General features: G+C 44.4%; 1 protein-coding gene across 1 annotated transcript; it reads left to right on the plus strand.

The window, feature by feature from the left end:
- Positions 1-6: 6 nt before the first annotated feature.
- Positions 7-21,322, plus strand: COTL1 (coactosin-like F-actin binding protein 1). Its single transcript, XM_010579648.1, has 4 exons — positions 7-98; positions 616-698; positions 10,764-10,921; positions 20,020-21,322. The coding sequence occupies exons 1-4, from the start codon at positions 22-24 to the stop codon at positions 20,128-20,130; spliced, it is 429 nt and encodes a 142-aa protein (XP_010577950.1). The 5' UTR covers positions 7-21; the 3' UTR covers positions 20,131-21,322.
- Positions 21,323-21,569: the final 247 nt, after the last annotated feature.

The raw sequence follows: 21,569 nt of genomic DNA on the forward strand, positions 1-21,569 counted from the left end.
GCCGCCCGGCCGGCCGGCTCCATGGCCACCAAAATCGACAAGGAGGCGTGCAGGGAGGCGTACAACCTCGTCAGGGACGATGCCACCGAGGTGAACTGGTAGGTGGCCCCCGGCAGCTCCCGGACAGGCACCGGTGCTCCGCGATTCCCCTTCTGCTCTCCCTCCTCCCCAAAGGGTGACTTCTATAGACCTGATTCCCCTTCTCCTCTTCCCCCCCTTCCTAAAGGATGGGTTTTTTGACAGTATGTTCCTCCCCATCTCTTCTTTTCCCTTCCTAAAGGCTGACTGTTAAATGCATTATTCCCCTTCCCTTTCCCCCATCCCAAAGGGTGACTTTTAAATGCCTTATTCCCCTTCTCTTTTCCCCTTCCCAAAGGGTGACTTTTAAATGCCTTATTCCCCTTGTCTTTTCCCCTTCCCAAAGGGTGACTTTTAAAAGCCTCATTCCCCTTCTCTTTCCCCCTTCCCGAAGGGTGACTTTTAAACGCCTTACTCCCTTCTCTTTCCCCCTTCCCAACGGGTGACTTTTAAATGCATTATTTGCCTTCCCTTTCCCCCATCCCAAAGGCTGACCTTTAAATGCCTTATTCCCCTTCTCTTTTCCCCCTCCCAAAGGGTGACTTTTAAATACAATGGCTCTACAATCGTCCCTGGAGACCAAGGGGTAGACTATGAAACCTTTAAAAGGAAATGCACAGGTAAGCTCCGTCTTGATTGCTTTGGCACCTTACCGGGTTTCTTGCTGCCCGGTGCACGGGGGGAAAGGATGGGAGAAAACTTGGGTAAACTGGAATTAGTGCTGCTGCTTCCCCGTGTCTGCCCTGTCCTGCATGATCGGTTTTCCAGCCACCACAGAGTGCAGCTCACTGAAGTCCATAGTCCAGCTGGTCCTTTGTCTCACCCTTAGACTTAAGGTCCTTTGGGCTTTTTTTCCCCCCCTTTGCACAATTTTTCATTGCTTCTCGGTTATAAACAAGATAAAACGCTTGATTAGCAACGGTCTCCTTGTTTAGCACTGCAGTTTCAAAGCAAAAAAGACTCAATTTTTGTGGCTAAAAAGATGCAGTCATACAGATCGTTTTGCAATAAAATTCTTTGGTAAATTGTATTCGTAGCGCTACAGTAACTCCAGTTAGAAGGCTTGCTCGGATTTTTTAAGAACATGAAACCTGAGAAGAGAGTGCTTATGCCGGAGATCGGCTCGAACAATACAGCACTGAAAACAATCGTATATGAGGCGTTGCACAACCGCAACAGTTGCGGCTCTAGGTTTAAACGTGGCAGTTGATTGTTGAACTGTCGGTTGTAGAACATTAACAGGAGATATGAAGCCTGGGGAAAATGAAAATGAGTTGAGAAATATTTAACTTCATCTGATCTTAACTTTTGACATGTTTTACAAAAGCGGGCTTTGATTTTTCTCAAAATAACTTCTGCAGGGGAATTGTATAGCTTTTCCTCCTACCTTGGCCGCTATTTAACAATGTCTCCAAGTGACGAGCTATGGAAGCATTTGTAACTAATACTGGACTATAGCAAAGTTGTCCTCACTGATCTAGTTACTCTACAATCAAGTATTATGGTTAACCTGTATCTTTAGAATTATGTATCTGTATTGCAAAGGAGCTGTGTATTGAGCAGTCTCTCCCTTCTCAAGGTGGGGCGAGCCCCGGAGGCACTTTAGTCAGAGTCCCACAGCTATTGAAACGCCAGTGCCTGTCCAGATGGTCTCCCCTGAGATGGAGGGGAGAACTTCCAGTCATTTAAATGAGAGCAGGACTGGTCTCATCAGTCAATAAATATCACAGGAGAAAAATACATTTTAGCCCTTGGAAAGCAGCCACTAAATCAAGACGGTTTAGACTGCTCTGCTACAACATTTGCAGTGGGGTCTTATTAGGATTAACACAGCGACTTGTTTCCAGCTGTTCTTGAGATCTTTGCAGGGAAAATTCTCAAAACCGAAAAGGATCCTCTTATAGTTGATGTCAGAAGAGCTGATACCCTGTACTGCAAGAACTCCTTCCCACTCAAGTCTTCTTAATGGGCAACATAAGGAAAAAAGCAATTACCTGGCATACAGGGAAACCCAGGGCTCAGCACTTCTGAAGTTCATGCCTAAAGGGTTAGTAGTTTTCTTGGGAGGTCAACTGCTTCAGTATCTGAGTGCCACATTCTCTGTCTCCTCTTGTGGCCAAGGTAACTGAGCATCTCCAGCATCTCCAGACATCTGAGGCTTGCAGAGGAACCTTCCCCATTTATTTTCTCTCCCTGTTTTTTTAAGGAGTCCATGTCTTATTTTGTCTGAACGGATTTTTAATGTTTTGCCTGGAGTGGCACCCTCTCAAGAACAGTTCCTAGCTTCCTTTCTGTAGCAAAGGGAATACTTTTATCCAGTGGCTCAGCAGGCAGAGGAGCTTTGGTAGGGAGCACGCACCGGTTGGGCTGGGTAGGATGCATATAACAACTAATGGAGGCATATATTGCACTTTGGAATACGGCCAGGTTTGTTTTCTTGCCATCATTTGCATGTGCCAAACCCTTATTTATAAACAGGGTATTATAACAGATAGAGTTCAAGGAAACCTTGTTTTATACCAGCAAAGTGTCAAGCTGACCCCAGTACTGAAGCATGTTTAGAGCAAAAAAGGAAATTTTGCATATTTTAGGCATGGGCACAGTAGGGGAAGAGTTAAATAAAGAGCATCTGTGGGGTAGACTGTGGCCTATGGTTAGCCTTTAATGTGGAGCTAAATCCTTTATAGCTGCTCCATCACTCCCCTTCCCTCTTCCTTCTTTCCCTCTTCATTCGCATGTACCTGGTATGGGCTGCTCCTTGGCAGACCAGGGGCAAGAGGTTGTTCTCTAACTTACCTCTGGAGCACAGTTGTTGGAGAACTTAAAAGAACTGGGCAAATTCATGTACCAGGTTCTTGGCTAAGTGCTAGAAAGGATCTTCCTCCACCCACGAATTAGGGTGCAGCAGTTGGGGAAGGAAGAGATGCAAGTTTTGGTGCCTCCATCTGTGCAGCCACTCTTCACCTGGACCACTAGACGTAGTCAGAAAACAAGGCTCGTGCCAGCATTGAAGTTAGAGCTTTCTTTCCCATCTGGAAGAAAGGTGCCAAATGTTACTATGAAGTAGAGCTGAATCAAAGTCAGTAAAAAAGAGTAGGGGGGGATGGGAATTGCTGCTAAATATTATTTCTTCCTACTGCTACGTCTCTTCCCTCCTGGTCTGCGGCCCATCTCCTTCTCCATTTTGCTGGAGGGGAGAAGAGCTACTATCAATGCAAACAGCTTCAGTAAATGTGATTAAAAGAGTGAAAAAATGGCATCAGAATAAATTTCCTTCCTTGTTTTGAATTCCTGTTTTGTGAAAAACAATGCCCTGAAAGCCACAAAGTACTGCAGCTGCCTCTGGTAGAAGCTGAGCATAATTTGGTGGTTGAAGGTGAGAGTGGGAACTGGAATTGAAAACCTCAGGATGCAGAGTGTCACCAAGCCCCTCTGTCAGAGCTTGCTGTGTTCTACTTTCTGCACCATCTATTTCCTGCCATTCTGAGTGGCAAACATCTGTCCCTCCCACTTTCTTTAATAACCATTCTTATTAAAAGCACCTTCGGCATGCAGTACATATTGCTTGCCTCCAGGGCATTAAATTACCGAGCAGGCGGTGTCAGTGTGTGCTAATTCATGTGGCTCTGAGACCAAGAAGGTCTTTTGTACCAGTTTGGAAGACATTTGCCTGTGGTGGATGTCCTGCCCTTGTGCAACGACAGAGGTTAGGAAGGGCTGGAGGGTAGTAGGGTTGTATTTTCGCTTTTTCTTCCCCCCATACATAACCCTTTTCATGCAGACCGTGGCCCAACCCATTCCTGATTCTGCATACCTCCTCGGGGAATGAGAGTGGTTGAGGACAAAGGGAAAAGCAAGAAACTGAAATTGCTTCTTTTAATGGAAGTCACAGTTCAAAAAGACTCTGTTAGAAACCGTCTCTCTGCAAACCTCCAGCAACGCTCTGTGGGCTGCCGTTGAAGGAACACACGACAGACCGAGATGCCGAGCTCCTGGGGCAGTGAAGCCCGTGCCCTGAGCCAGGAGCTGCTGCTGCAGCCAGTCTGCCTTGGGCAGGTTTCATTATTCTCACTCAGATACGCATTGCACATCAGACCCCCAGGTCACATATCCTGGGGTGGAGGCTTTTTCTTCCTAAGCTCTTTACTAAGCTTTAGGTAATAGCAGAAAAGTTTAAGGAACTGCATAATCAAACTATCAACCTTTTCCCGTCCCACTGTTTGGGGACAGCAATTGCCACTCTTAAAGGAAGAAAACATGGTACAAAAAGCTTCTTCAGTGCTCTTTTGTTCAGGGTCCCAGGATTATGCTGCAAACACAGCCTGAACCCTTGACTTCTGCCTATCAGTTGCTGTCACGCTGTTGCTGTCGAGGTTTGCATCAGGCCACAAGACTTATACGGTTTGGCTGGGGACTAGTAGGCACTGCTTGAGTCTCAGGCAGTAGTCTTCTCTGTTCTCCAAAGACCAACCCCAGATGTGTGAACGCCTCTCTGCCAGTCTATCCCAAAGTAAAGTCGAGGAGGTTGGTTTAAACCACCAGCACAGTAAAGTCCTCATATGATTAGGAGGTGGCCGCTGGTGGCATTTCCTCTTGCAGACCTGTGTAGTGACCAACGTACGTGACTGTATCGGCCTTTGTCTGACCCAAGGAGTCTGGAGACCAAAGTTGAGGACATTAATTGTGTCAGGGTCATTAAATACACAGCGTAGACACCCCCTGTGTCTTCTGGCTAAGGACTGTTTTGGTTGGGCTTAACAGCACAGATCACCTCTGCATTAAATAAGGACTTAATTTAAGGCTTTTGATCCATTTTACTTCATAGTTACAGCTCTTGCCTCTGCAGATGGCATGGATCCAGACGTAGCATTCATTTGGTGTGTAGTAGTACGTGCCATCAGTACACTTTAAAAAAAAACAGCTGAGCTGGTGGATTTGAAGCCAGAAACACAGATAAGAGTTGAAGGTTATTGTACAGAAGGATGTGAAGGCTCTTGGGGGATTTTTTGTTGTTTTTAATTTCAAAGTCTCGTAACTGGGCTGGTGATGCTGTTGCTGAGAAGAGTAGAATGACATACAACTGAGATACCGAACTAAAAGTCCGGTCAAAAACATCCGCTTAAACTTTTGTGTGTGTCAGTAATACCTGACTGCACCGGACAGCTTACCTCAGTTTCTGTATTACGAAGCAGCAGAGCATCGCATTGTCTGTCTGTGCTTTACTTTAGTTTTTTTAAAGTATGTATTCTGCCATTAAGTAACGGAGAGGTTGGAAAACTGTGTTTCCCCCATGCCACATGTGAACAGTTGTTTTTCAATGCATCGCTGACAAAAGAAATAATGAGCCTTTTATTTGGAAAGCCCCAGTCCAGATAAATAATTGCAATGACAGCATGAAATGGGATAGTTATTCATGTGTCTGAAAAGATCAAACCAAAACCACACTGTGCATTCAGCATGAGGAAGAACTGAAAATCTTTGGGCTGAAATAAATACCCTATAAAATCATTTCTGGTTGACATAAAATATTGGGAAGAAAATAGAAACAGAATCAGCTCCTAAGACAAATGCAGGCTCTTTGGGGCTTATGACAATTGTCCTATAAAGCCTGGCCTGCATATAAAATTTAGGAGCTAAGAGTTGAGAGATCACCAACATTATGTTGGCACCTTAGGTTGTAGGAAAGGTTTGTAAAAATGCACAAGGACGTATAATGAGATAGGTGCTTATCTGTATTTGGCTGCATCTTAAGTTGCTAAAATGGGCTTTGTAAATCAGTCTCCTACTGCTTTTGTTTTTCCTCTTTAATGTTCGTCTTGCCTGCTTTCCCTTAATATCTATTAAAGGAAGACCTGGGGCCATGGGTGGCTTATGGGAACTTCACACTGTCTTTGCAGCATTTCCCTGCCCCTGTGCCCTCCCTGCTCGCTGTGAAAGTCATGCTCTTGGGAGGGTTTGCTGAAGTGGCGTGTGTTTGACAGCGATCTCCTGCCAGCTGGAGCTGTGGCTTAGACTGTCCCTTGCAATGTACAGGAGGTTGTTCTAGGGAATGTTCCTCACTCATTTTTGTGGGAGTAACTCATCACGTCGAGTTCTGCACTGAAATAGTAACTCTTTGCATTCAGTTTAGTTTTGTGATGCTTAATTAAAATAGCATGGCTGCAGGTCAGCATTTTACCATCCTGTGCGAGGCATAAGAGCAGGTAAAGAGGAGCGTTGTATCTTTTGCATGGCCTTTGTTTTGGGGCCTGCCTGGCCCTCACTTCTGGCCAACTAACGTAACCGTTCCTTCCTTCAGAGAAGGGAAACAAAGATAGCTGGATCCCCTGTTTCCTCCCACTCTGCCCTCCAGTACATACCCAGGTCAGGTGAGAGACCACTACAGGACCACTGTCACTGGGGTAGCAGCAACTCATTCTGACGAAACGCTGCTGGGGGCTTTGCTGGACCAGAGAAAGCCGAAGAAGTCAGCGTGGGGTCATCCTCCCCAGGCACTTGTGTCCCAAGGACCCTGTACTCACGTCAGCCACCCCAGGTTACATGGAAAAGGTTTGGTGCCCCAGCTACAGCATGCCCTGTGGTTACGGTCCTGAGGTCAAACATTTTGTATTTGTCGTAGATGACTTAATGAACATGTCTGCATGGTGCAAGGCAGCATTGCATCAGAGATATGTGGGCTTCAATACAGGGTTAAAGAGGGACAAAACAGTGTAGTAAGACGTAGGGAAGGTTTTCTGTCTGCACTTCTAGCCACGTGACTACAGGGGTGACTGAAGAGGTGGAAAATGGACAAATTAATCTAAAATGGATTCATTTGAAACAAACAAATCCTCATGAAACCTGTCATGCACTACCAGTAATTCATTGTTGGACAGAACGCAAAAGCAAATCATTCCATCAGCTGCCTTGCTGTATGTGACCTTGATTTAGCAGGCAGGTGAAGCTGGGAGCGGTGGCCTTATCTTGGCATCTCTCTGGCTTGGCCATTCAGAGCCGTAAGGCTAAGAACCACGAAGCTTTTGACAGTGTATTTCTTTCCTGCAGCTATTATCTTTTACTGATGAGTCAGTGCATTTTAATCTAATGGGGAATTTTTTAGTACAGCTGAACCAAAGGGTTTGAGTGGATGAAAAAGAGGAGAATACCATCAAGGAGATCTCTGCAGCTTGGCATTGAGCTTTGTTGACAGCCAAGGGCAGCTTAATCAGTATATTTGGAAAATCCTGCCTACTGATAAGTAAGGGGTTTGGAGAAAAATACTAAGTGATGCTCATTAAGGCATTCATTGTACTCTTCAGTGTTTCTATAGCCCTATTGTCATGCTGTACAACCACAGTTAAAGGAGTAGTGATATTAGTAGGAATTAATGTTGTTAATTTCTGCTGTTTGTAACTTTCCAGATCTTCTCAAATAAAGCTGCTATTTCAGTTCTATGCAGATCTATTATTTGCTTCTCTCTGCCCTGAAATTCATGGCTTAGTGACTAGGAAGGTGGTTATGTTGAGCTAGGCAGGATTTCCTCTTTTAGAGGAAATCTACTGTCTCTCTGATTTGTTACACTCCCCCACACACCCGGCAAATTCCTAAAACCACTATAAGTGGTTTTGTGTGAAAAGGGGGTTGGGGGGGTGTTGTGGATATTAATGCCTTGAGATTTCTAGCGGAGTTGGCACTGATGGCATTGATGCATTCCAGCACAGCAAGGTGATCTGCAGGGTAGAACTGATTAACTGTGAAAGAGGAAATCTCGAGTATAAAAGAACTTGCGTTTTGATCCCGTTATCACTCTGAACATGCTTCAGACTAATTGTGAAATTCAATCACTTCTGCTCAGGGATTTTGACCTGCAGTTGGAGGGGCTCATACCCAGGCTGAGCTAGCGCTTAAAATCTCCGTGTCTGTCCCTGTTGCCCTTTTAGGAAAAGAGACATGTTAATTGCTAAGGGCTCCAATTCACATTCCCTCTTGGCTTTATCTGCAGCTGCTGAAACGCTCCTCAGCTGCTGCAATTCACAGACTGGCACATCAAGTTAAAGCATCACGTATTGGTAGTTTATATTAAAAACACTGGACTGAAAATGATGGCAGCTGAAGAGCCTGTTCTGCCTGCTGTGGGGACACAACCTCCATGGGGAGACAGGAGGAGAAAGCACGCAGCTTGGGTGTAACCTTTCAAGCCCCCACAAGTAAACCAGGTAAATTCTGCCCAGGATGGTGACTCAGAGCCCCGCATCTAACCTCAGTTGCTCATTAAACTTATTGGGATTTAATGTGATGAAATAAGAGTTGCTCATAGTCACTGAGTAGTAGGTGATCTAATAGATAAAAGCCCACGTGGAATTGCTGGGTTTGGCTCTCTTTGGTGCCACTGATCAAGCTGCTTTCAGACAGGATGGGAAAGCACTCAAACTCTTCTGCTGAGAAGCAAATCCTGCTGCTGCCAGTGATCTGTGTGTTCATGTCAAATTAAAGTTCATGCTGATGGATAAATTCCTTCAACTTCCTTTCTACATCGCTATGAAAAAGCACTGCTTTTTCACATTCATTATATTTTTGCATTGTTTTTATTATAAAGGGGCATATTCCAAAGCAGTCTTCAGGATCTGTAACAGCCTTTGGTAGAAGGGGCAGGGATGAAAAACCTACATACTCAAGGTGGAAAGCGATGGGTCCATGGGAAGGGCTGTGACACGGTTACAGTATAGTAGGGGCCAGGACTTCATGACATTAAAGTGCCTTCCAGCACTGTGTTCCCATAGGAACCACAGTACAATTCTTAGTGGAGTGTGGCCTCCTTTACTGTCAGATCTGGGAAAGCAAGTTTTTTTTCATAGAACTGTTAATAGTAACGTTAGGGGATTTACTGTCTCTCTTCACCTTGGGTATTTCCTGGCTGTCGGTTCATTTATGGTTCTAATCAATCTTGGGAAGAGGATTTACTGTCAGAAACAGGAGTCCCTCCGTGCATTTCTTGTACTTGAAAGTAATAGGGTATCTGAGAGAGAAGTTTTGTTTGCCTGCACTGTCGATACACATGACTTACTCTCCTTCCAAAGTTCCATCTGGATTTTTCCTTTGAATAAGATCTCTCTTTCTCTTTGTTTCAATTTTGAAATCTAGAGAGAAGTTTGTTTTAAGCACTGTACCGGCTCACACACATCCCTACATACATTTTCCAGTTTTCCCCAGTAGTCCTCTGTCAGTGGCAAAAAAGTACATAGAGAACAAAATAAGGAGAGCATAGGTGGATTTTTTTCAGACTTAAAAAGTCTTATCTTTTATCAAGGGGAAGTTGTCTTTACTCCCACTTTGGCAAAACAAAGTGTTAAAGAAGCTTTGAGATCTGTCAGCTTTCAGAGAACATCCCACTTTTTTTGCATTGGCTTCTAGCAGCTTATTTTCTGGGGATGAGCAATTTAGAGCTGCTTCTCCCCTATTCCCAGAGCTCCTGGGGTTGTCCTGACTGTTCATGGAGCATGCTGTAACGGATCCAAGGATGGGGATGTTGGCAAACATTGCTACACCTGGAGCCTGTGTTTCCACCTGGCAGTAGTCAAGACAGCAAATAACTATAAAGCATGTTGAACTGGTCACAACAAGCATAACCAGGATTTGCATGATTCTTTTCAAACAGCAAGTTTGTTCTTCTATTTTGAGTCATCTCATTTCATTAGGAGGTCTGGAGTGACCTCTAACAGATGAAGTAGCTATGATTAGGTATATTCCACGATTGCACAACTGTCCATCTGCTCTGCTTTTCTGCACAATCCTGGTTGAAGGTTCCAGTATGGTGTATGCCACCGAGGCTGGGGATACGAGTGGATGGTATCACATCCTTTCCAAGTGCCTGTGATCATGACGGCGTCCAACTGCCTCGGTTGATGAGTCACCCTGCAATGAAGGAACGAACTCTTCGAGACAAGGAGTTTACAAGGTTTTTACACATATGGCCAGACTAAATAACTCTAGTCTGGCGTGATATAGCAGAAACCAGCTGTGAAACAAAGATCAGAACAGTTCTAAAATCCAAGGCCTTTCTCTACAGGGCTTCAGAAGGAGTAGAAAAACACATCTGGGGAAGTAATTGCAGATTTTTCTTCTGCTCCTTCTTCTCCCCTCCTTCTTGTAAACTCATACTACAAGTGAGCCAGAAATGTTGCTGAAGGGAAGGAGGGAAAAGGATCAGATTTGCACAATGGCCAGTTTCTGGGTATATGTTATAAAATGTGACCCAAATCCTGCTATCTTGTAAGAAAGAGATGCTGGGAAATCACTTTCTTCCCTTCTTGAACAGTGACCTGCAGTTGAATGATCTGGCTGAATGTGTAACTGGGGTTAGCTCTGTCCTCTTGAACTGCCCGTTGACTGTATTTTAGCCATTTCCAAACTCACTAGCAGCACACTAATGTGGCGTGGGGTGGCCAGCACAGCCAGCTTCCTCCCAGTAACTCAGAGCACCCCAGGAAGAGGCAGACCTAACACTGGCAAAGTGCACCTTGCAAGCAAAGGGCAATATGAGCAGAGCCCCTGTATTGCCTTGGTAATCCCGAACGATGGTATTGTAACACAGGATCAGTAGCTTGGCTTGGTCTTTAAGCTGACAGCAATAGTCTCACCCTGGAAAATGGCAAGGCAGGAATGTTTCTGTTTTTAATAATTTTATCCTTTTTGTTTTGTCTCTCCAGACGATGTTCGATTGTTTGGCTTTGTCCGATTTACCACCGGCGATGCCATGAGTAAGCGAGTCAAGTTTGCCCTCATCACTTGGATTGGAGAGGATGTCAGTGGCCTGCAGAGAGCCAAAACTGGGACCGACAAGACTCTGGTCAAAGAAGTAGTACAGGTAACCTCTTCTTTCTGCTTCTAACCACCAGTTCTCATCACTTCCAGCTCTACAAACGCCAGCAGGAGGTGAGAGAGGGGGAAGGATTGGATCATCCTTCAACTTAGTAGTTAATCCTTTAAAAAGAAGACAGTTTCCTATTGCCTGTCTTCCTGCTAGGAAGACTTAACATCTGCCCTTTGAGCAGTCAGGCATAAAGAAGCACCTTTGAGCTTAAGGCTGTCTTAACTATTTCATGAGGAGGGAATATATGCACTCCCCTCCTTGTCACCATTAAGATGTTTCCCATCTCCTTCCTTGATATGGAAATAATATAATATTGAATGGTGGAGAACAAGGCAGTATCAAGTTAAGCAGGTAAACATAAAAACCCACGCCCTTGTTTAAACTTCTCTTGAGGCCTTTTGTCTCTGCACAATGAATTCCTGGACCTAATCAACTCAAGTCTGAAGTCCCTATCAGTACCAATTAACTAACAGCTCTTAATAGCTAACTAGATTTGAATAGTCTTCTGTTTGGCCTTGGGCGTGTGAGGGAAAAAGAGAAATGTGCTTCGTATGCACCTTGGAAGGGTTTCACTTGCATTTATCTGCCCCCACTGAGCTTATCGTTTAACTCTCAAGGCCTCCCAGGGCACTCTGAGTCAGGCTGGCTCTGTTGGGCTCTAAGCTCAGTCCAAGCGCATGAAAACAAGCAACAGCTGCAAGAGAAGTGAATTGTGGAAGGCTGCAAAGAACTGCTGCTGAAAAGCTGCCTTTAACAGAGAAGATGCTAACATTTAGCATGTTTCTTCTGAAGTATTAAAGCAAGATTAGCTCTTTCAGCTAAACCTAGGGCCAGCTCTCCAATGCCTGAGAAATGGTCTTTCTTAAGTGCTTGGAGAACAGACTGACCATTGAAATAATCTCCCTCAATAACTGCGTTCTTGCCTGTGTAAAGAAATCTCCCAATAGGACAACATGGAGGATGAGAATGAAGTCCCCCTCAATTCATTGGTAGTTTGTATGATACAGAAGATTATATTTAGATAAGAAGCATGAAGAATATAATAAATTCATATCCTTCCAGAAGATAAGCACTAGTGCTAAATGTTTCAAAATGACAACTAGGCAGAGGGGTCCTTTCTGAAAAGAAACTTCCATAATGACACCTGAGAGATAGGAAAGCAAATCTCTGTTCGTGTGAAGCAGCTGAAAGTATGTAATTGTAGCTGAAGATTAAATTATAGAGTACTAATGAATGACTCATATAAGAGTCCCTAAGCCCAAGATTTTTTGAAAAATATGTTTAGACAATTTATTCCTGTTGAGTTGAATAGCATTCCTGAATGCTCTTCTAAGATCTGTCCCTCAGGTCTGTTACATATAATTTGCAATTTCACTTGTTTCATCTTTGATTAGTAGTCTGTATGAGTTAATAATCTGGTGGAACATTAACCATTCTTGGCTGTTACTTAAAAGCTTTCATATTCCAATTAATCTGTACTAAAATATGAAAACAATACAACTTGTGCTTAATACATTTCTTTTGAGCAACCATGTATATAATCCACTCCACAGCATTTCTGAATGTAATGTCAATGGTGATCTTTCCAAAAGACATTATCTTGACAACTATTTTGAATAGTTGCAACTGTGGAATCCCTCTGCGTAGGATAAAAGCAGAACTGTTTTATTCTTTTTATGCATGTAACCTTGCAGATAATCTGTCAAAACAAAAGAGGACAAGAAAGTCCAACTGGAATTTAGTGGAGGGAATTTATTGCAGAGCTATTTCACTCTTCCGAGTTCTTTTGACCTTCAAGTACATTCCCAGTGACCCCACTGCTTCTGATTTTTACAGAGATTATTTGAGATGTGAGTTATACATAGAAAAATACAGTTGGTTGTTTGCTGTAATGATAAACTACAGATCTGACTCAGTGTTGGTTCATCATTTGGAATAAGTATTACCCTAAAGTGGGAATTTTTTTCTTTACAAACCCTGAAGAGAATCTAGGCTATTGATGCAGTTTGGCTCTCTGTAGTTTTAGGTGTGTGCATGGCCCATAGGTGCACTTACCCTGTGCGACATGGCTCTCCTTCCAAGGAAGTGTGGCACAAGGAGGCTTTTTGTACAGCACATAACAGCTTTGATTTTGTGATCTATAGAAGCGATTGGTTGGGATTCCCGAACAACAGCTCTTCAGTCTGAGAAGCCCTCAGTAAAACTTGAAGGGCTCTCACTATCTTGTAGTATTTGCAGAAGCTAACTGTGGCTCTTTATTTAAGACCAAAGCTCCAGTGTGAGGGGAGGCCTGCTTTATATTCTCTGCTATGTTGTAGATGCATTGATGAGCTACGGTTGAGCTCTGCTCAAAGCTGAACAAACGCCAATAAATGTTGTTCTTCCACTGAGACACTCAAAGTGAAAGACAGTCAGCTTGAATACCACCTAGCAAGCAAAACCCACCATGTTGCATCTGTAGAATAAAGAGGGTTCACACATGGTGATTATTAACGGTCTCCTAGAAGCACCTGCCATAAGGAAAACGCGAGGGATATTAACTGTTGAAGAGTAGATTATGGGCTTGTGAACAAAAGGATGAAATATTATAAAGCAAGGAGAGGAACTGGGTTGCCCTCGCTTTTGTATTCCTCCCTTGGAAGGGGGAGCAGGTGCTGTGAATTCTATAGGGAGGTGGCTTGGGAAGCAATGCTGATAGTCAGCGGAGGAGGTTGCCAGAAAATCTCTCACGAAGAAAGGACAATTGATTTTTAGCTGTAATAACTGTAAAATTACAGGGATGAATCTCATCTGGTACAAACAGCCATAGTTCTCCTGATCTGTACTAGCTGAGAATCAGGTCTTCTTGCTTATTTGGGACTATCTTTATTACCTCTTTAATGTTGTTGGAAAATGGGGGTTGCATTTATTGTATTTATTTTGGATTGTAGAAAAGTGCATTTTGCATTTAAGGAACATTCAGTAGCTTTTTTCCACAGCCATTTACTTTCCATCCTTTCCTCTTTACCTCAGCTGGAAATCTTGGACCAAATCAAGCCTGTGACCTAGTCCAAGTCATTCAGCTGAGAGCAGGTTAGAAGTAAGGCCAGGATGGGGAACAAGTATTTACCTATATCTTCTTAAGGGTATAATTAAGTACTAATGTATGGAGACTTTCCTGTGTAAATGGAGACATGGAGTAAGGTGATGCAGTATCTCATCTTTTCTCCACTGAGCTTCTGTCTAGGCCAAGGACAGACCTAGGGGTGGGGGGTAGTAGCACATAATGTCCCATGCCTTGCAGGCTGTTGCTTAAGATGTTTGGGAGTTATTTTCTGTGGTACAGCCTAAACCTAGGTCTAGAATGATCTAAACAGCAGGGGAACTTTATGAAACAGTAAGCCAGGATGACTTCAACTACATGGCTGCATCTATTTTGTCATCAGCATGTCTCACCTTGTACATGTGGGTGAACTGGCAGATGCTTACTGTGAGCCACACATGCAGCAGACCCCACAGCATTTGTGTCCTCCACACAGCTGCAGTTTGATCACTGTGTACCACTCGTTGTCATGCCAAGGTTGTACCCAGCTGCCAGTAGATACCAGCTGAACAGAAAGGCTTTGGGCATATTTTCTGCTTGGCTAAAAAGGAGATCATCCAGAGCTTGTCTTAAACTCATATTTTATGTCCCTGGCAGTAAGGATGGTTCTGCCTTTTACCTTCTTTGTATGCACAAGCTGTGGCTCATTCAGCCTTAGTACAAATCCATCCAGGAGACTCTCTGTGGTCTGAGGGCTGTTGTTTTGACCTCTTTTATTCCAGAGGCCCAGGAGAAACAGGTCGGTCAGCTCAGCTTAAGCCCAGAAATCAAGGCTATTGCACACTGCTGGTCATGGCTAGGAATGGCTGCCAGCATGAGGTTCAGTTCAGCCAGAAAAATTCCTGCAAGGTGAAACCTGGCAGCTGTGGGTTTTAAGTACAGGAGCGTCAGGCCTTCCAGTGAATGAATGGCCCCATTCACTTTGAGGAGAGGCAGAGGGATGATGTTATGGTGCTTTTCTTCGAGTAAGGACAAGCCCAGGCACAACGGTTGTGGGGCTGGGAGTGGCAACTGGTGCTAAAGTGGTCCAGTTTTGATGTAAATGCTGAAGAACTGAAAACAGGACTTAGTTTCCCTCTGAGTGTTGCTTCCTCTCTGTGAACTTGTTGCCCTTCATGACTGCATTTCCTACCAGGAGGTTCCAACCCTTCATTAGGCAGTATGGAGGTCTTTTTCCTGATGGGACTGTATTCCCCTGCAGGGCTGTCTCAGCAAAGGGACTGCCCAACCTTTGCCAGTTTGTCCTATTTTCCATGAATTTTGACTCTTCTCTGTTTTCTTCAGCACTCCTGCCCCCACAAAGTCATGTGCTCTATTATTTGCCTAAATTATATTCAGGGTAAAACAGCTCTGTTTCTGTGAGCAAATATTCGTGGCATTTTATTCATTATTATTTTTGGTGAGGAATTTGCCTGGCTTTAGTGATGTCAACAAGTTTACCGAGTTGCTGCTTTGGAGCTCATGGCTGGACCTTCTTTTGTTCACCTTTCTCTTTCCCTCTGGATTCCTCACTGCACCGATGCTGGTACCTCATGAGGGAGGACCCACTTATGGGGTTACTGTCCCTGGTCTTGGGACAGATAAAACATATACAACTCCATGTATGTGCATTAGGTTTCTCATGTTAGTACAGTGGCCTAAACAGAAGATGGTTGAATAGCTTTGTTAGGGGCAGTCAGAAAATCAAACTCATATGGTAACGACTATGTCACGGTGGCTCTGAGAGAGTCTTTCTCAGGAGGGTGAGTGAGATCCTGCTGGGAAGGCAAACAGAATTGTTCTTTTTGACTGTTTTTCCTCTTCTGGTTTACTGTAATGACCATACCAAATGGATATAGATTTACGAGAACTCTTAGTCGTAGTCTAGAGAAGATGGTAACTTTATAAGTAACTTTTTCAGGCCAGAATAAGCAGCTTCTCATCACCCCATATCTGACACACAGCCCTGTGACTTTTCCAGTGGGATGCAGCACAGATAGGAAGAATTTGCAGATCAGCTGAAATGTAGTTCCCGTTGCTGAGAGAATGTGTTTGCCAGAGGTTTGGGCTGGCTTCTCCCAGTGGCTGGAATTGGTCCATGTAAAAATTGGCGAGGAGTAAATTTGAAGAGAGGGTTTTTGCTGATAGCTTGGAGTCTGACAGCTGATCACAGGACCAGGTTTGGTGTAGCCATAGTAGAGTGAAGGGCAGTGGTACTGTACTGCTATCGGCACTTGTCACTTTATAGCTCTCCTGGTACTCAGAGAAGGCCTGCTAGAACATACCTCTGCTACAGCCATAGGATGTGTCCTTTCTTCCCCGTGACCCCAGGTCCAGGACTCATACTGTGCTGGAAAAGAAACACGGGAGATGTCATCTCCTCTGTACTGCATCTGCACTGAAAATAAGATGACTAGTGGATGGGAGTGGTGACATTAAGCACAGTGGAACTGAGGATTTTGAACATCAGTGGAGGCTGCTGCAAGCCCAAGTGTAAATAAAAACAGCAAGAAGCTGCTCAGATACCTGGCACCATCCCTAGCTGCTAAGAACCCAAGTGTCTGTAGACGATATAAGGATTTTCCTTCTGGCATCAGGCCTACCCATGCTGGGATTTATAAGGGCCTCTGCAGACCTTTTTGGTACAGTATCTGCACCAGACAGATTTTCCCTTGGCCAGTTTAGGGAAATTTTATGGCCCCATATGCTAAACATTCAGCGCCTGGAAGAGGAAGAAAATCTACTCCACCCTTTTTTTTCCCCCCATAAAGTTGTCTGGAAGAGAGAGGCTGGACTGAGCTTGCTGTACAAATTTCATGCTTCCCAGGGAGAGATGCAGGCTCACTTTCCGCAACCTGACCTGCATGGTTGAAGCCCTTTCTCTCTGTGGTGTCGCATGGAGGTTGACACAGGGGATTGGATTGCAAAATTGTGATCCTCTGCTACTCAGGCACAAAGTGAAGCACGTGTTAGATAGGTGTATTGAAGAACCATGAGTAAACTTTATTAACTTTACTTTTTACATAGCATTCAGTAATTTGAGAGGCAAAGCAAAGAGACTGTGGTCACTGTTGTGTCATGAGAGTGATAAAGATAAATGGCATCATTGTTTTTGTTATCTGTAGGCTGCTGGTGACTCTGGGGTGAATACAAAGGCCAGGATTCATTCACAGGGCTTGCTGCGGTTGTAAAAAGCTTGAGGATAGGGGGAGGAGAAAAGGAAGTGGAGGATGTAAAATGAAGATGCATGTCAGCAAAGCAAGGTCCCAAGCATCAGAGTTATGCACTGTGCCTTAGGCGGCTCTAAGTTCTGCAATTCTCTTGAAAGGCATTAGATACGGTATGTGTGAGAGAAGAGAAAGCAGGGACTTTCCCCACCCCAGTCTCTTATGGGCAGAAAGAAAATCCGATGGCAGAGCAGAAATCTGGCTGAAGTCGGATGCCTGTTGGCATTGCTGTTAGCCGCTTGAAGCTAGGATTTTTCCTGGTGGTTTGCAGGAGCCAGTTTGCTATGATCAGTTATTTATAATTGCAGGTGACAGTCATGCCAAATAAGGACCATTGCCTGGTCTAGCTAACATCAGACCCAATTAAATCAGTTGGGAGTAGTTTTACATTCCGGCAGTTTCAGTGGGGGCCAAAAAAGAGAGAAATCTGGGTAAGATGGCCCTCAGCTGCAAAGTGCTGCTGTTGATCATGGGTGCCCAGTTGCCTGATCTGAGAGCCAGAGTTCCCCTCTGATCATGCATGAGTGCACTTGCAGTTTTAATTTCAGAATCAGCTGGATTCTGCAGAGTGAGCATTGAAGGAAAGCCTCCCCGCATTTATAAAATACACATACTTTTCATGGAGTCCCTCAGAAATTATTTTATGGGCCAGTCTCAGTTCTCACTAAACTCAGGGCAAAGACTAGCACTGAAGTCAGGTAGTCCTGGATAATCTGCTTCCCGAGTTGAGGAAAATTTGTTAACCCTGTTAGCACATAGAAAAGAAATTGAAGCAGCTCAGCTCAAAAATCACATAGGTAGCACTCCACAGTGAGCATCAAATAGTTGAAAATCCTTTGTTTGGTCTTAGCAAGAGCTGAGCTTTGCACAGATCTCGCACAGGAGATCTGGAAGTAGGACACTTGTGAGCATAACCAAATCTGATGTTTCGGGCAGTTTGCTTCTTCATTTCCCACCTCAAAAAAAGGATTTTTTTTCGCTAAATAAACAATTTCTTTCCCATTTTCCCTGAACTCTGCTAAGACATGGATGAGTGCCTGCAATGTCTGTCTGTCCTCACACCAAGAAAGCCGACCACTGAAGTGTGGAGCGAAATGGTGCTGTGAAGCAGTTGTTATTTCTTAGGACTTTGTCTAGCTGCAGCTGAACTAAAGCAGAGCAGACAAGGCTTCTCGTAGCCGCTATAAGCTTTTTTTTCTCCCCCCACAAGCAACTCCTCGGTAGTGAGGATTTCCTACAGCATGAAACAGGATCAGCTGCAGCCTGGGAGACTGGCGGGGGGGAGGGAGCTGTTTTTGCTCTCCCTTCCATTTCTTCCACTGCATGAAAGAGGTGCTGAGGCTCTTTCAAGCTGAATCCTTCTCCACCCCCTCCTTTACACAACTCTGATCCCAAACTGAGACCCTTGAGACGCTGCCAAATAAAGAGCTCTCCCATGGCTTAAGAGTCTGAAACCAATTAGAACAGCCCCCCCTCCACAGTTGTGCTGGGGCTGTTCCAGCACCGGGGAGACCCACACAAGATGACTGCTTCTTCTCTCAAAGCATCACCTCATTCTCCCAGGCAGCCTCCGTCCATCACCTTTCGGGGCACTCGCTGCCCAGGGAGCCAGGCATTGCAGCTTCCCTGAGACATTGCAGCAGGGCTGCTGGGATTTTAATTCTTTTTTTTTTTTTGACGTCAGTTTGTCCCTGGCCCTGCGGAGTGCAATGGATGCTTGTGTTTTTCATGCTGTCTAAAACCTCTGTGGGTTGGGGGAAGGGAAAGACACATGCAGTGTTCTCAGTTGTGGTTAGGAAGGGAAGGAAAATGCTAAAGCAAGAAGCAAATGCGAATGTTTGCTGAAGCATCTGTGCACACACATGCATGCCACCCTTGCTATGAGGCACGAGGGCCCCCACAAAGGAACAAATCCCTGACTGTAGTGACACTGCCGTGACAAGTGCCCTAAAGGCACCTTGGGATCCCATTCACAGTGATCTGTTCCGAGAAAGGTTTTCTCTGTTCACAACCTCACATCGCAGCATGCTGCCGAGGCCTTGCCCAGCTCCCGTAAGTTGCAAAGAGCATTCAAGCAGCTAGATAGCTGCTCTGCAGTACACAAGTATATTAATAAAGCGTGTCCTTAAAGGTCACTTTGGATCATTAGACCACAGAGCGTAGTGGAGCCTATTAACAATACCAGCAGCCTGTCTGATACAGTATCTTGGTTTTGGCCATGATGCGTATTAGATAGTTGAGGAGTCAGTAAATCTACTCAAGTAGACTTATTTGCTCCTGGTACCATCTGCATGTTGCTCAATCTTTAATCGAAGCATCCTCCTATCCTACGCCGATGGAGTATGATACTGTAGTGTACTGTGGTATAGCACTGTTCTCCTTTTTTTCGGAGAAGGGATCCTAAAAAGGGCAAAGATGGGATTAGTGGCTTGACCAAGATTATGCTGAGGGTCAGTGGCGGTTAGAAGGTCAACGGTTTTGAGCTTTTTAGTTTGTGTACTACTTAGGAAACTTGACCAAACCTAGCCTGTGCATTTAGCACTAGGAAGAGTTGTTGCATAGGGCAGGATTGGGTCTTGCAGCCGGTGACTGCAGAAGTAGACACATAAAATTTTTCCAGGTTAAGTCTTGGGTTTTGCCATCACTACTCTTCTGTCTCATCCACAGCTTCTATTTATCATCCCTACCACAGTAGATAAGGGTATGCAGCTCATACAGCCATGAAAGCTGGATAACCCGTCTTTATTCAGGTATTTGGATAAGCATCCCCCTTTTTTAACAGGCTTTTTCTTTATCTCTTGCAGAACTTTGCCAAAGAATTTGTGATCAGTGACCACAAAGAGCTGGATGAAGATTACATCAAGAACGAGCTGAAGAAAGCAGGGGGGGCTAACTATGATGCACAGACTGAGTAAACGCACAAACCTCCTGGCACCATCACCTGGATCTCAAAGGGAGGGGAAAGGCACAACAAACTAACACAACTGAGAGATGAGGCAACTGAAATCCCCAGCTTTCTGTGTGTGCACCTAAGAACTCTCTTTCTTTGCATACAGTGGACTTTTATTTTCCATTCCATCTCATGCAACATCCCTCTCTGGGGTTCTGTTTTTCTTTTTTCCCCATTTTTTTACTCATAACTCTGTCCATGTTCTCGCATCTGTGGAATTTAGGTTTGGCTCTGCTTTGGTCCTATTCAGCATTGTGTTTGTAGAGGCTTGCCATTGTGTCCTTCGTATGCCTGCATGTCTGTGTGTTTAGTTGGGCTCAACCTGGTCTCTGAGGGGAGAAAGTTTTGGGGGAGTTCTGAACATCGATTACTTTTTAAAAAAATTGTTCTGAATTATATTCTTGGGAATAATATTTTTTGCTGTGCCAGGCTCAGATCAACTTGAGTTGACTTCACTCAAATTTTGATTAAATTGTCTCAGCTTAAATGTCCAGCTGAGACGTTATCTAACAGCTTACACAACAAAGTGAACAAACGAAAAAAATCTTCAACTCTTAACAAATGGGAATAAATTTGCCTTAAACATTGCTTGACAGTTGCTATGCTATGTGTTGCATCTCTATCCCTCCCTCTTAAAAATAAGATCCAACATGATCTGAATGTGGTGGTTTTGTTGTTTTTTGGAGGTATCATGGCACAGTAAACTGAGGGGCTTAGAAATGTCTGGACACTTGTTCACTATTTTGTGTACATTGGTCTCTGGGTTTGTATTTGACTTTCCTAATGCTGGGGCTCAGGAGGTGAAACTGAAATGCATAGATTTCCTTTCTAAATGATGTCTGCAAAAATAGCAGCCGCTGAATCCTAGCAGCCTTCTCTGCCCATGTCCCCCCTATTTTTTTTTTTTTTTTCAGTTAAACAGAATATCTTCAGTTATTTGGGGCCTTCAGGCAGTGAAACATCCTGCAGCTGTGACTGAGGGATGGAGCAGGGCAGCTCTGTCCCAGTCGGGATGAAACAACAGCAGAGGCCCAGAGAGAACCTGGGCACAGTTTGTTTGGAACCAAACTGTTTGTTTGGGGGGCTTCTTTGTATGGCTTTGTTTTTCCATCAAAGGTAATTGTCCCCAGAATTATGTGTAGGGGGAAACTGTGTTGTACTGGGGCTTGGGAGTCAGCGCTATAAACCTGTTACAGAAATAAATGTTTTTCAAGAACAGTTCTCAGCGACTCTGTTGTTCTTTTACCTTCCCTGCAACAAGCAGCCTATATTTAGGAGGTCTCTTAATCCTGGGTGTAAGGCTTTGAGCTCTTGCAATCTTGGGGCTATTAGGAGAATTAAACACTGGCTTAAATGTAAAATGATCTCGGTGCCTGCAGCCCTTGTCTGCTCGTCTCTGCTCTG

Source organism: Haliaeetus leucocephalus, unplaced genomic scaffold (assembly GCF_000737465.1).
Source record: "Haliaeetus leucocephalus isolate CR32 unplaced genomic scaffold, Haliaeetus_leucocephalus-4.0 Scaffold668, whole genome shotgun sequence".
Classification (NCBI taxonomy): domain Eukaryota; kingdom Metazoa; phylum Chordata; class Aves; order Accipitriformes; family Accipitridae; genus Haliaeetus; species Haliaeetus leucocephalus.